This window comes from Typha angustifolia, chromosome 13 (genome assembly GCF_048772165.1).
Source record: "Typha angustifolia cultivar Huaian chromosome 13, ASM4877216v1, whole genome shotgun sequence".
In the NCBI taxonomy this organism is placed as follows: Eukaryota; Viridiplantae; Streptophyta; class Magnoliopsida; order Poales; family Typhaceae; genus Typha; species Typha angustifolia.
In genome coordinates this window covers 13,887,365-13,900,424 of record NC_133251.1, presented here as the reverse complement: position 1 = coordinate 13,900,424, position 13,060 = coordinate 13,887,365, and the positions used below count along the sequence as shown (strand labels likewise).

Below are 13,060 nucleotides of genomic sequence, written 5' to 3'. Positions count from 1 at the left end.
ATTATCTTCTTGCCTAGCACTTAATTGTGTTATTGTTGTTACAAGACACCCTTTCGTGTACTTTCTTTAAGAGCAGTAAGTATTGAAATAACTTTCACCTATTTATTATTATGTTCTGCAGGTCCAGCTCCTGTGGGTGAACCTGGTTACTGATGGTTTGCCTGCAACTGCTATTGGTTTTAATAAGCCTGATAGTAACGTGATGACGACTAAGCCTCGTAAGGTACGATTACTATATTTGAAAATTTAGTAATACGACTACTTTGAGCATTGCCAAATGGGTTGATTTGAAGTACATTTGACTGGTATAAATTACTATCTGATTACCAACATATATTGCTAGTCTATGATCTAACTGATGATAATTTGCTTTGTAATGTTGTCACCCTATTGTTGGTCATTAACCGGATTAATGGATTTGAATCTTTGGATAAGCTTGAACGTCTGTAATGTCAGCTTGAGAACAAACATTATGTGAGCATCTTAGCAAGATGTGATTTTGCTTAGATGGCTGTCAAGTGTCAAGTGTGTCATCTTAGAGCATCATTCATTGCTGAGGGATCAGAGCGTCAATTAACATCATTTTGTGTATAACAATGATAGTGACGCCTTCATTTATTTCAGAAACCTTTTTTTATAGTCCCAAAGTGGCTCTTTCTTCAGGTGTATTTATGTACTCACTCAGAATAATTAATTAATTTAATTATTTTGACTACTGCCCTTCATATGGTTCTTGACTTTTTTCCATAGATGGGAAAGGGTAGGAAGGACATTTTAGTCAAAGAACTCACTGACTATCAAGAATCCTTTTTCTGAAATAACGGGATATGATTTTCTTTATATACATCTGAAAAGGATTTGAGTTGCATATATGTCACAAGGAGTGTTTTTCGTAATGGGGCTGAAATGTAGGTGGTCATATGCAAAAAAGTAAAAGATCCCACCTTGTTTTTGTGTTTTTTAGTTGCATACACCTGCTGTATGGTTTCATTATCATCTCTTAACTTATAGCTTAGCAAAGTAATTATCAAACATCATTTGATGCCTGTGTCAAAAGGAACTCATGTGCTTCCAGGCATATTTAATGCATATACACAGCTGAACAAGTGAATAAATATCTCATTACAGATAGAACCATAAGTCTACATCTTTCAGTCAAGAGCTTGTTCAGTCATAAAAGTTTCTCCATTCTTTGCAGATTTGTCATATATGTCATATTAGAGGGTCCAAGGTAATGATTTTTAGTGGTGGAGTTTACCATCTCTGATGCTTTTTCTTGGCTTTGTAGGTTAATGAAGCTGTAGTCAGTGGATGGCTATTTTTCCGCTACTTGGTAATTGGAGGTATATCCTAGATATATACGCAATTACAGAATGTTTGTAATTCTCTATTCTGCTATTGTTGTGTCTCCTTATTTTGCGTAAGTACTGTTCAACATGCAAGCTTTCTCCTAACAATATTGAGGTGATCAGAACTTTACTAAAGAAGGTGCACAAAATTTTTAAACTTGAACTGATTATTATTACTTTAGTGCTGACATAGCATCACCATCCAGCCCAAAGCAGAATCATGCAGGGAAAGTACTTGCTTAGCCCTCTTTGATGGATAGACAATTTTAAAGGATATTGTGACAAATCTTCTTTTCGTACTTTCCCCTCCCCTCTAGAAGTAGTGTAGCTTTACAGAACTGTTTAAGGCTAACAATTGGTGCTACTTTAAGCTTAATCTGTTTGGTAATGATGGTTTTATATTTTATTATTCTAGCAAAAATAAAATGAGAGACCTATAGGCAATAGGTATTGTATTGTTGATAGGATAAGTAAGCACCACAAAAAAGGAGACAACTTTAAAGTTAAGGTCACAATGGGAAGACGAAGACCAAGAAAGAGGTGGTAATGGAAGATAAATGTCCCTTAGGTTGACGATCATCACATAATGGAATTTTAATATTTGTTTTGACCTATAAGTAATCTATCATGCATTAAGTGGTAGATATTATAATTAAAGTAATGATAAATGACAAAGTCTGATATTTTTTGTTGCTACAGAATTGATTCATCTTTTCTTTTAGATACCACCTCATAAGTTTGTTGTAATCTTGATGCAGCTTATGTTGGTCTTGCCACTATTGCGGGGTTTGTTTGGTGGTTTGTGTATTCTGACAATGGTCCCAAATTGCCATATAATGAATTGGTAAGGCATGGTAACTTTCCTTTATTTTGTTGAAATTACTCATCATCTGCAATTAAGTACTTGTCCTTCGAATATTATACATAGTCATATGAGCATCTGCATGCTTGAAGTGCTATTTTATCGGTCACTCTTTATGTCACTGGAATGAAATTAATATCTTGTAGTTTTTCTAATGTTTCCGCTTGGAAACTTTTTGGTAAGATCCAAAATTTATTACCATCTTAGCTGCCAATGAAAAGCTGAAAAAATTCAGCTGTTTTATCTTTCGCCATTCAATAATCGGCAGATTTTCGACCACCCAACCATTTTCAGCAGTTTATACTATAGTGACTAGTGAGCTTTTGAAACCTTTAACAGCTTCACTGCAGGGTAGAAGTTTGTTGTTTACCTCAGTTGTTTATCCAATGGCATCCTTCAACCAAGGGCACCTAGATTTGTAACTATTTTGAGGTTTCACCTATTTGAATATTTACTATTTAGTTTCAATAGGACAAATAGTCTAGAAAAAAAACTCAAATTTCTTGTCTGTTTATAATATAAATGCATCATTGCAGGAAAGAGAATCTAATGATATTGCAGCATGTTAGTACCACCAAGTCCTTATTTTGAGCAATTATAAGAAATGAGTGGCAGCTATGGGTCAAGTCTCAAAACAAAACTACTAAGATGAATCATTCCTTTCTTGGAAAAATGACAGCCATAGTCATCTAAGTCCTAGGCCACCGAAATTTCGCGGGATCCACTTCAGACTACCCACTTTGGAACTTTGTTGGATTCTGAAATCTTTTATGTTCTTAGGAGAAATTTAATTGTTTAACTTTTGGGTTCCATGCATAATTTTATTCTTCTGTCTAATTCTTTAGCATTCACAGCCTTAGTTGCCCAGACCACTGCCTTTAAGCCACCTATGACAGTCTGACTCAAGATGGCCACCCCCACATATGGCCCTAAATGGCCCTTATCTGCTAACATGAGTTCCACTTTTGTCCCATTTTTTTTTTTCATTTTTCCTGCAGCCCTCATGTTTACCTGCTATGTAGTTAGCTTTTCATAGTTTCTGAGCATTTCCTTATTGACTTCACAACATAATATTGACTTAGTTTTCTTGATGATATCAGGTCAATTTTGATTCTTGTTCAACTAGACAAACTACATATCCGTGCAGTATATTTGATGATCGTCATCCATCAACTGTTTCAATGACAGTGCTTGTTGTTGTTGAGATGTTTAATGCTTTAAATAACTTGAGTGAAAACCAATCCCTCCTGTAAGTAATTATGTTTTATGGAGATATTGTTCAGTGCTCATATTCGTATTTTCATCTCGCTTGGGCTGGGGATACTTCAGTTTATAGTATATTTTGTATTTATCTATGCTTGCATTATGATTATTGTGATTCTCTCTTCTGTTATTTTGTGCTTGTTGTTTTCTTTTCTTATGGACATGCTGGTCACATCCCTTCTACATTCCTTTCTTAATTTTTTTTTGCTTATGACATAGTTAGTTCTCTGTAAATGTGCAACTCATACGTGGACAAACTTAGAAGAGATGTTTACACCACATTGTTTTTTTTCCTGAAGTTCGTCCTCATGTACTTTAGGTGAATTAGTATCTTACGATATCAGTAGTGTAAGTCAATCAATAACATTTTGTTATTGCACATATATCATAAATTTAGAGACCATCATTTAATACTTCTGTCTTGAATTTCAGATGTAATCATGCAATTGGTTCAGCTGTTGATTTTAGCAGCTAAACAAGCTCATTTTGGTGATCGAGTCAATTACTGTAGTATAATCTGAACTTGAACTTGTCAAATATAAAGCATGAAGGAGCTTTTTACTCATCGAAAGAAACTTGTACTGCATCAAGTGTGGAATATGGATCTGATTGGTCTGCAGTTTTTATGGGGAATGGAGACTTTTTCAATAGTAATAATATCTTCAAGAATAATCTTACAGATGTTAGATTCAGCAGAACTTCAACTAATTTATCCATGAAATTTGCTGATTGTGGGCTTATCACATGATTTCACTCCGGAAATCCTTGACCTTGTGAACTAATCATTGAAGTCTTCGTTTATTCATTCTAAATTCATGCAAAATATATTAACTGTAAGTTAATTGTTACAACAGAAATCTTAATCACCTTTTTTTTTTCCATTTTCCAGTGTCATTCGTCCATGGAGTAATCTATGGCTTGTTGGGTCAATATTTCTGACAATGCTGTTGCATATACTAATCCTATATGTTGAACCTCTATCAGTGCTTTTCTCAGTAAGTCCCCTTACTTTTTGTACTTTTGTGTCCTTTCCTGATTCAACTTTACTTTGGTATTAAGTTGGTTATTGGATGGTAGTGTTTGGAGAAAAATCTAATGGAAGTTATTCTCGTTGTTTTGTAGGTTACTCCATTATCTTGGGCAGAATGGAGGATTGTTCTCTATCTCTCTTTTCCTGTTAGTATTTCAGAGTTTCTTTCTTATTCATTCTATATCATAGTATAATTGGGTGATGAGCTTTTTTTAATTTAATATTTTAATATCCTCATCTTTATTATAAGAATGAGATCCTGTATTAAAATGGACAAATGTACCTATGTGATAATCATGTTTATTAGAGTTATTAGATTATATTATTTATTTATCTTATTTTATGGTGACCATGTATAAATAGGGCTTAGCCCCCTCTTTCATCATAAAAAAATACATTCACCAAAATCCTCTCTTCTCTCCAAACCCATTTTAGGTTTGGATCTTCTATTATTGCAATGTTCATAGTGTCTAAAAGTCTGTAGAACAAATTATTCATGTTATTTTCTTTCAAAAATGGCAATTCAACTATCGAGTCATGCAGTAATTGTCATCATGGTCTGCCTCATAATTCTTAAATATGTTTTCTTCCTTATTGCACATTCAGTAATCGCTTCTAAACTAATATGTCCTGCTAAATGAATTTCTTAGTAGTTATATGTTAAGAACCATATATGTTGTTTGAGTAGCTCACCCATGTCTATATAGAAATTTGGCATCCCCTTAATCATTAATAACGGTCTGTGGTGAATCTTACATTTTCTTATTACATACGAAACTATACAAGTACATTTCTTCCTTACCTATGAAACCAATGGAGAGGTTGTGTGCATGTGTCATGAATCAATAAGTACATGACCTAAATTGGTTTGCTGCAGCAAGATGCATAATTCCATGGCATTAAGTAATTAAGCACCATAGTTCTATTAGGTTATGCTATTTTCTGGCATCGTATTTATAGTAAAAATATATTCTTGTTTCAATGACATGCTGCAGGAATCAACAATTTATTACTAAAATGTGAGTAGGTTTTTCCATACGTTCAGGCAAATTATAGATATCATGGAAAGATGATATAGTTATGTAACTTGCATCTCATCTGCAGTTGTTTATGGTTGATAAACTTTTCACTTTAACTAACTGGTCTTTAACTGCCTGTAATGTAATATTTCTGGATGAGGATTACTCTTGTCAGATAAAGATGCTGACACAGATAGAACATAAAATTTGGTATATAAAAACAATCTAGCTACATGATATGGCAATTCAGGTCAATCCACTACTGCAGATTTTCTCTACTTGCTGTTGTTTCACTGATAAGCTCAGTCACATAGCAATAAAAGTTTTCACCATTATACATGCTTGTACTCGATTTCATGTTGTTATTGTAAATATTGATCCATCATGTTTGTGTACTAATTGCAGGTAATAATAATTGATGAGGTATTGAAGTTCTTGTCAAGAAATCCTCAAGGTACGCCTTCTCTAACAGTGATCATGTTCAATTGACCCCTTTCTTCTGTGTACTACCAATTTGTCCTTATATGATTGTTTAGTGACTCTAGTTGACCTAATAGGTGCAGGTGGAAGATTTCGTCTAAGATTGAGGAGACATGACTTACTTCCGAAGAAAGAAGTTCGTGACAAGTAAATTGCGAGATAAAATAGCATTGATGGTCAGTGGTAGAGAATGCAAATAACACTAGCCAAAGAAAGAGAGTTTGACTGCTTTTGCAGCAGTGGTAGTCATGCGATATTTTTGATATTCTTTCCTGTGCAGGTGGTGATGATCACTGATTTCATATTCTGACCAAGTTTTGCTTGCCTGTTTAACTATGCATTGTAAGAGCTTTTGTTGTGATGTACAGCCCGTATAACCAGATATAATGCATCTAGCTTGTCCATTATTATGTAATAGGCAGTCGGGCCTTCTTTATGATCAAAATGGCGAGTATATGTTATGTGACTGGATTATTCAGTACCATTTGAATGAGATCTGTCCAAGTTTTTCAGACTGGTGTTAGGTGCTCTCATTGAAGGATGGAGCAAAGTGAATCTCTTTCCGACCTCTACCTTCTTTTTTGTACTTGTTCGCAGGAGATTAATTTGACACTGGATTCAAGAACTATAACTCTTGCTCTTTTATCGTTACAATGTAACATGCATCGCCTCCTGTTATAGTGACCCCCTTTTCCTATGTACATTTTGGCTGGTGGTCATAAGACTCATCCATGGAGAGTATGTATAGAGAATTCACGTCACTGTTTGTGTTTTCTTGGAACAGCCTATTCAAGTCAAATAATGCATGTTGGTCATCTTGACTTACTCTCAAAATTAGTTGATTCTTCACCGGTTACTATAATATATACTTTATAATCTTTATACAACACATCTGATTGCAGCCTTTTGATATATCATCGATGCAGTTTTCTTCTGCTGAGCAAGCTACTAGTATACTACTAGAATAAGGTTAATTTAAGAAGAGCTATTTTAATATTTAATATCAAAAGAAGAGAGTTAATATTAGTTTAAGAAGTAATAATTACATGTGATGTAATACAAAGTTAATATTAAAATAATAAAGAATAATTAATTTGTATTAAAAATTAGTTATTTTTATAAATTAAATAAAGAAAATATTTTTGATTGGACGTAAAGTAATAGTAGAAATTAAGTATTGTCTAATCTATAAGTAAAAAAATAATTTTAAATTATTATTAAATTGATATTTAGAAGTTGTATGGAATAAGAGTAGTAAATTAGTATATCGAAAAAAGGTTAAAGTTGTTTAGTTCCTGCACTAGAATAAAATAACTTATTTAAAAAATTATTTTTATTCATAAATAAACAAGGTCTTAAAAAAGTGCTTCCAGCTTTGACTTCCAGTGACACCGGTTTAATTAAGATACTATTGAGTTTTTATTTTTCTCTACCAAAAATAAATAAATAAAATCCATGTACTTACCCCTTGTCTTGCACTGAGCGAATAGAAAACTTAAATTTCATGTACATGCAGAGAAGAAATGTGACAATTTTTAATAGGAAGAAAGAGAGCAATAGTGTAACAACTGTTATAATAACAACTTTATAACTTCCTCTTCATAGGTTTATAAAAAAAATATATATATATATATATATACTTTCAAACATAATTTTACAAAAGCTTACTATCTATATCAATGGCTATTAACCAGATAGATGTCCATACTCTCTCATGAACATTTAATCGAACGTCCCAACTTTTCCCTCACTCACCACAGCACAACTCCTGCTCCTTGGCCCCAATGCCATCTTGACATCATCATCAAACTCACAAGGCTCGTCCTCATCAATTCTACAGATTGCCACGCTGTGGCTCCGGGGACCCACTCCGGCGTACTTGTTGGGCTGGGCCTTTCTTGGGCCTATACTCCCTCGAGACGAGGCCCGTATCAGTTCTCGGACGTCGTCCTCGCTGCTGCTGCTGCTATTGGAGCCAGACCGGTAAAACCCTCGGCTTCCACTCCTCCGGGGCATCCCCGACACCATCCCTCCGGCCAAACCCTTCGACGGCCCATGCTGGGCCCTGTCCGCCAGACCCATCATGCCATTCACATAGATGTCCCTGGCTCGGCCCAGAGCTTTTATAGGAGCCTTTACATACTTGGTTAGTATGTTAGATGACTTGTTAGTTTCCTTGCTAACAGTAACTGACATGGTTGCAAGCCTGCAAGGTGCTCGAAGATATTAGAGGTGAAGGAGAGAAGAGGAAGTGAGAAAGAGGGAGAGAGAGAGAGACTGGAGATTTGAGACTGGAATGTGTGAGCTATGAATTGATTCGTTTTAGGGATGGATATGTATATATATTTATAGTGTTGTGTGGAATGGAATTATGGAGAGAAGACTTTGCGAAAGAGACACTCCGAATGGACTACTTCTAAGGAGTTGGATTTTGACCAACTTACCGCGTAGTTAACTAGTTATTTTGACTTTTGACATGCCCCCCAATTCAAAAGAGTTCAGCAATCCAATCCTACTTGAATGATATTTTCAAAAGATTTTCTTTTTTCTGCACCTAAACTGCTTGGCATCTCAAATGATATTTCCAAAGTTTTCATGAGATTTAGAGTTCCATCAGAAACTATTCTCACTGGTTTGTGGGCAAATTAATCCAAGAAGAACTTGATTCTCACGCGAGTAGACTATGACCGATTCTTAGAGCACTTCTTTTTTCCCGTCATTCCTGTCTTAGTGTGACAGTCAACGATTCCATATGTTCTATCTTGGTAGCTCACTCGTTTTCAAATAATAAGAATAATAATAATAATATACTTGCAACTTATTTCAATGCCATCCCCTTGTGAAATCATCCTTTGAATGGACTAATTCTTTTATGTATCCCAATATCTCCAACACTTGGAAGCGCAAATAAATTCAACGGAGAATATTATTTCCAAATCTTTTTGGGTTTTTTTTCCCCTTAATTTTTTTTATGACTCATTTATTTCGAAATTTAAATATAATAATTATGTATATTCGGAAACTTTTGGTTTTATTTATACTTGAAACTCGTTGATTAGATAATCCAAATTTTATTAGACGCACTAAAACACACATAATTTTGTATTTTAAATTTTGAAGTGTACTGGACACTTAAAGTATATATTTGGGAGGAGTAATTTGTTAAAGAAAAAAAATGGTATTTTATTAGTAGTATTTAAAAGAGTTAATGACATTTGAATAACTAATCTAAGTATTTTTTACATAATTAAAGGAATTGATATACGACGAAAAATAAATAAGGTGGTTTATTTGAAAATAAATCTAGTTATAATTATCCCATTTTAAATAATATAAAAAGGATATAATATATTCTCCTTTCATCTTAAATTAGTCACTAAAAAGGACGAGAGGAAAGGGCCATAAAAGGGCTTCCACTATTAGGTTCCAAAAGTCAATAGAGTTTAGAATTCTTAGTCAGCCCTTAGTGCCGTAATTATAAGATACTAGTCAATCATTTGGCCCGGAAAAGTGATTGCCCAAATTGGGGTTTCAATTTGGGGGAGTCAATAGGATATATCTACGATTACTTGGTCGACAAAAGTCAGCAGCTTTGTCCCTTAATTTGGGGCAAACTTGACGAGCCAACTTATTCCTCAAGTTGAATTTATTTTTATACGTTTAAAAATGATAATAATATAAGAAAAATAATCCTCCCTATCTTATATTTTATCTCTTTTATTATTCACACATTTTTTTCATAATTTTATAATTTAACTCCTACTCTCTTTTTTATAATTTTCGTTTAACACATAGACGTTATTTTAACTAACTAATATCGATCAAATTATTAAAATACTCTTGCTATTCTTTTTCTTCTTTTTTTTTCTCATCTGAAAAAATTAGAATAATTTAAGTATTTATAAATTGTTTTATATATTATAATAAAATATTTTTTGTTGGTATCGTTTAAGTTTAAACGGAGGATGTTAAATGAGAATTAGAAGAAAAAACGGTAGATTATGGAGTTAAAAAAACCTCTGATGTGTGAATCACAAAAAGTTTTAAAATAAAGTTCCATATAACATTTGCAAAGTAGTAAAACCCAAATTCATTTTAATGATTAAGATGGACAGTTCATCAAGCAATCACACCCTTGCTCACAACTCCACAACTATGGCTTCTTGGCAACGAGCCAATCTTACTATCCTCACCAAACTCACTACAATCCTCCTCCTCATCAATCCTCTCTATCCTTACAATGGCCACACTCTGGCTCCGGGGACCCACTCCGGCGATCTTCATGGGCCGGGCCGAGCTCAGGCCCAAACTCCTATTGGAAGCTGCCCGGACGAGCTCGCGGGCATCGTTCTCGCCGCTGCTCGTCGCCGACCGGTAGAAGGCGTTGCTCTGGCTCCGGGAAACCATTCCACGGCCTAAGCCCACCACCTGTGCTTGTTGGGCCCGGCCGGAGCAGCCAGTCAGACTGTTGACATAGAAATCTCTGGCCCGGCCCAGAGCTTTAATTGGAGCTTTGATGCACTTGCTTAGTATGCTAAGTGCTCTCATGCCCTTGCTCATGGACATGGCAGCGAGGTATACAAATTGAGATGTATATTGGAAGGGAAGGAGATATATTTTTGAGGTGCTCGATTTGAAGTAGGTTTATATAGAGCTTTGATGGGTTATACGGAGGACTTGTTACCAAGGACAAGGAGAGACTTCTTCTAAGGAAGAACTCGTTGTCATTTATTTTGTCCCCACGTCAATGAAGACAATGGAAATAGAGATATAATAACTTCTTTGTTATTCATTTTCTGTTAAGAATTCATAAGATGACAAGAATATAGTCAGCTTGGATGACAATATTTTTATTTAGAGTATAATAAGTCTTTGTTGATACTGATAGATAAATTTTATTTTGTAATTACTATTAGAAATTAAGAGAACGCGTATAAAAAAGACATGACTTGAATTAACACGGTAGATATCCTCCAAATCTAAAAAAATCTACAAGGATTTTCTATCAGTGATTAACTAATTAATAAGTTGTCCAATTGGATACTTTTGTTACCGTCGATAGTATGTTCAAACTAGAGACGAATCATTTAACATCATCGATATTTCTTTTAGGGGTTCCATTAAAAATATCTTTGTCTCTACTTGACTATGTAACACCTCATTTATTTCCAACGACGAAATTAAATAAATAATCCATGAGAGTTGGAATTTTCTCTTGAATGGACCAATTCTCATGGCGTACTATAAGGGCTAAAATATAAATATTGTCTAGAAATCATTAGGAAAAGATAAGAGAAAAAAGAAAGAAGCCTTGTTCCACACAAGTCAATTCTATCTACAATTTATTTTACTGTCGGCCCAACTTTTAGGCCCAGGATCAATAAGGCCCAAGTAGGCCCAGAAATGCACATATTTTAATTTAGGATCCTTTTAACACACGCAAACCAAAGGTTCAAATGCACTAGCTTGTAGTTATGGCTACAAAGTTTCCAAGTAGTCCAAAGAGCCCTTCACCACACAAAACCCCCACCTTACCCACCTATCCAAATGAATCCCAAAACATCTAATCCAGAGAGAGAGGGAGAGAGAGACAGAGAGACAGAGAGACAGAGAGAAACAAAATTAAGGAGCCATGCAAGCTCTCACCCTTCTCCTCCTCTTCATGGCTCTCTCACTTCACATACCCTTGTCCTCTGCAAGCAGTGAGCAACAACTCCACCCTATAATACTAATACCTGGGAATGGCGGAAACCAACTGGAGGCACGTCTGAGTTCAGAGTACAAGCCATCGAGCCTATTTTGCAAGCTCTCGTATGTAAGACGTAGGAATGAGTGGTTTAGGATATGGTTCGATCCTTCTGTGGTGGTGGCTCCCATCACCAAGTGCTTTGCCGAGAGGATGATGCTTTACTACCACCCGGAGCTCGACGACTACCGGAACGCCCCCGGCGTCGAGACCCGAGTCCCCTATTTTGGCTCCACGCAGGGGATTCGTTATCTTGATCCGCATCTCAAGTAATAAGAAGTTCGATCTTTCACTTCTAACAAATTTCTTTGCAGTGGTAGTGTTAATCCCACGATATATGCGCAGGCATATCTCGGAATACATGGACACCCTCATAACATCTCTGGAGCAAATCGGGTACGAAGAAAACCACACCCTTTTCGGTGCACCATACGACTTCCGGTACGGTCTAGCCCACGGGAGCCACCCTTGTCAAGTCGGCACTCGATACCTTCAAGACCTCAAAAATCTAATCGAATCCGCAAGCAACTCCACCAACGGCGGCAGACCGGTGATCCTCATCGCTCACAGTCTCGGGGGCCTCTTTGCGCTCCAGCTCTTGAATCGCAATCCGCCCTCCTGGCGTAGGCAATACGTCAAACACCTTATCGCGCTTTCCGTGCCGTGGGGCGGTACCGTCGACGAGATGCTCACGTTCGCGTCGGGCTACACGCTCGGCGTCCCCCTCGTCGATCCTCTGCTAGTGCGAGGCGAGCAGCGGAGCTCGGAGAGCAACCTGTGGCTCTTGCCGTCGCCTAAACTGTTCGGCAGAAAGCCCCTAGTGATGTCGAGCAACGGAGGTAAGAATTATTCGGCTATGGATATGGCGGAATTTTTGAAGGACATTGGATTTGGGGAAGGGGTCGGGCCTTATGAGGGTCGGATTTTGCCGCTGGTGGAGGAGCTGGTGGAGCCGGAGGTGCCGATTACGTGCATGGTGGGCCATGGGGTCGATACAGCGGAGGGCTTGGTGTACGGGAGGGGTGGGTTCGATGTGCAGCCTGATGTGGTGTACGGCGATGGGGACGGGACTGTGAATTTGAACAGTTTGTTGAGGCTCGAGTCCGAGTGGTCGGGGTCGGGGTCGGGGTCGGGGTCGGGTTCGGTGGGTCAGGATTTAAAGGTGATTAAGTTTCGTGGCGTGTCGCATGCTGGGATTTTGAAGAGTCCTGCTGCACGTAAGGAAATTATTAGGGTTATTAGTGAGATTAACTCTGATAGCTTAATAATGTATGGGTCGCGAAATATATAAAAATAAAAGATTGGTACCCT

At 36.6% G+C, this 13,060-nt stretch overlaps 4 protein-coding genes across 6 annotated transcripts in view; 2 read left to right on the top strand and 2 right to left on the bottom strand.

The window, feature by feature from the left end:
• The window catches only part of LOC140773392 (calcium-transporting ATPase 3, endoplasmic reticulum-type), a 32,008-nt gene extending 25,493 nt beyond the window's left edge, over positions 1-6,515 (top strand). Inside the window, exons 27-34 of one of the 3 annotated variants that reach the window (XM_073115919.1) lie at positions 122-223; positions 1,289-1,343; positions 2,108-2,193; positions 3,312-3,460; positions 4,364-4,469; positions 4,597-4,650; positions 5,929-5,977; positions 6,087-6,515. In XM_073115919.1, the coding sequence (XP_072972020.1) occupies positions 122-223; positions 1,289-1,343; positions 2,108-2,193; positions 3,312-3,460; positions 4,364-4,469; positions 4,597-4,650; positions 5,929-5,977; positions 6,087-6,154 (669 nt within the window). In that variant the 3' untranslated portion in view covers positions 6,155-6,515. Of the gene's footprint in view, positions 1-121; positions 224-1,288; positions 1,344-2,107; positions 2,194-3,311; positions 3,461-4,363; positions 4,470-4,596; positions 4,651-5,928; positions 5,978-6,080 lie in introns of those variants that run through there. The other 2 variants (XM_073115918.1, XR_012106457.1) reach the window with 2 other exon arrangements.
• Positions 6,516-7,725: 1,210 nt separating this feature from the next.
• Positions 7,726-8,199, bottom strand: LOC140773269 (uncharacterized). The gene has a single exon (XM_073115748.1). The coding sequence runs from the start codon at positions 8,197-8,199 to the stop codon at positions 7,726-7,728; it is 474 nt and encodes a 157-aa protein (XP_072971849.1).
• Positions 8,200-10,122: 1,923 nt separating this feature from the next.
• Positions 10,123-10,569, bottom strand: LOC140773268 (uncharacterized). The gene has a single exon (XM_073115747.1). It carries the CDS (start codon positions 10,567-10,569, stop codon positions 10,123-10,125), a length of 447 nt encoding a protein of 148 aa, XP_072971848.1.
• A 940-nt stretch (positions 10,570-11,509) lies between these two features.
• Positions 11,510-13,060, top strand: LOC140773709 (lecithin-cholesterol acyltransferase-like 1). Its single transcript, XM_073116409.1, has 2 exons — positions 11,510-12,018; positions 12,095-13,060. Exons 1-2 carry the CDS (start codon positions 11,636-11,638, stop codon positions 13,038-13,040), a joined length of 1,329 nt encoding a protein of 442 aa, XP_072972510.1. The 5' UTR covers positions 11,510-11,635; the 3' UTR covers positions 13,041-13,060.

Bases quoted from the DNA above. Each gene is read 5' to 3' on its own strand.
- LOC140773269 (XM_073115748.1), bottom strand. From the start codon at position 8,199: ATGTCAGTTACTGTTAGCAAGGAAACTAACAAGTCATCTAACATACTA.
- LOC140773268 (XM_073115747.1), bottom strand. From the start codon at position 10,569: ATGTCCATGAGCAAGGGCATGAGAGCACTTAGCATACTAAGCAAGTGC.
- LOC140773709 (XM_073116409.1), top strand. From the start codon at position 11,636: ATGCAAGCTCTCACCCTTCTCCTCCTCTTCATGGCTCTCTCACTTCAC. The intron at 12,019-12,094 runs GTAATAAGAAGT...ATATATGCGCAG, and splicing joins TATCTTGATCCGCATCTCAA to GCATATCTCGGAATACATGG.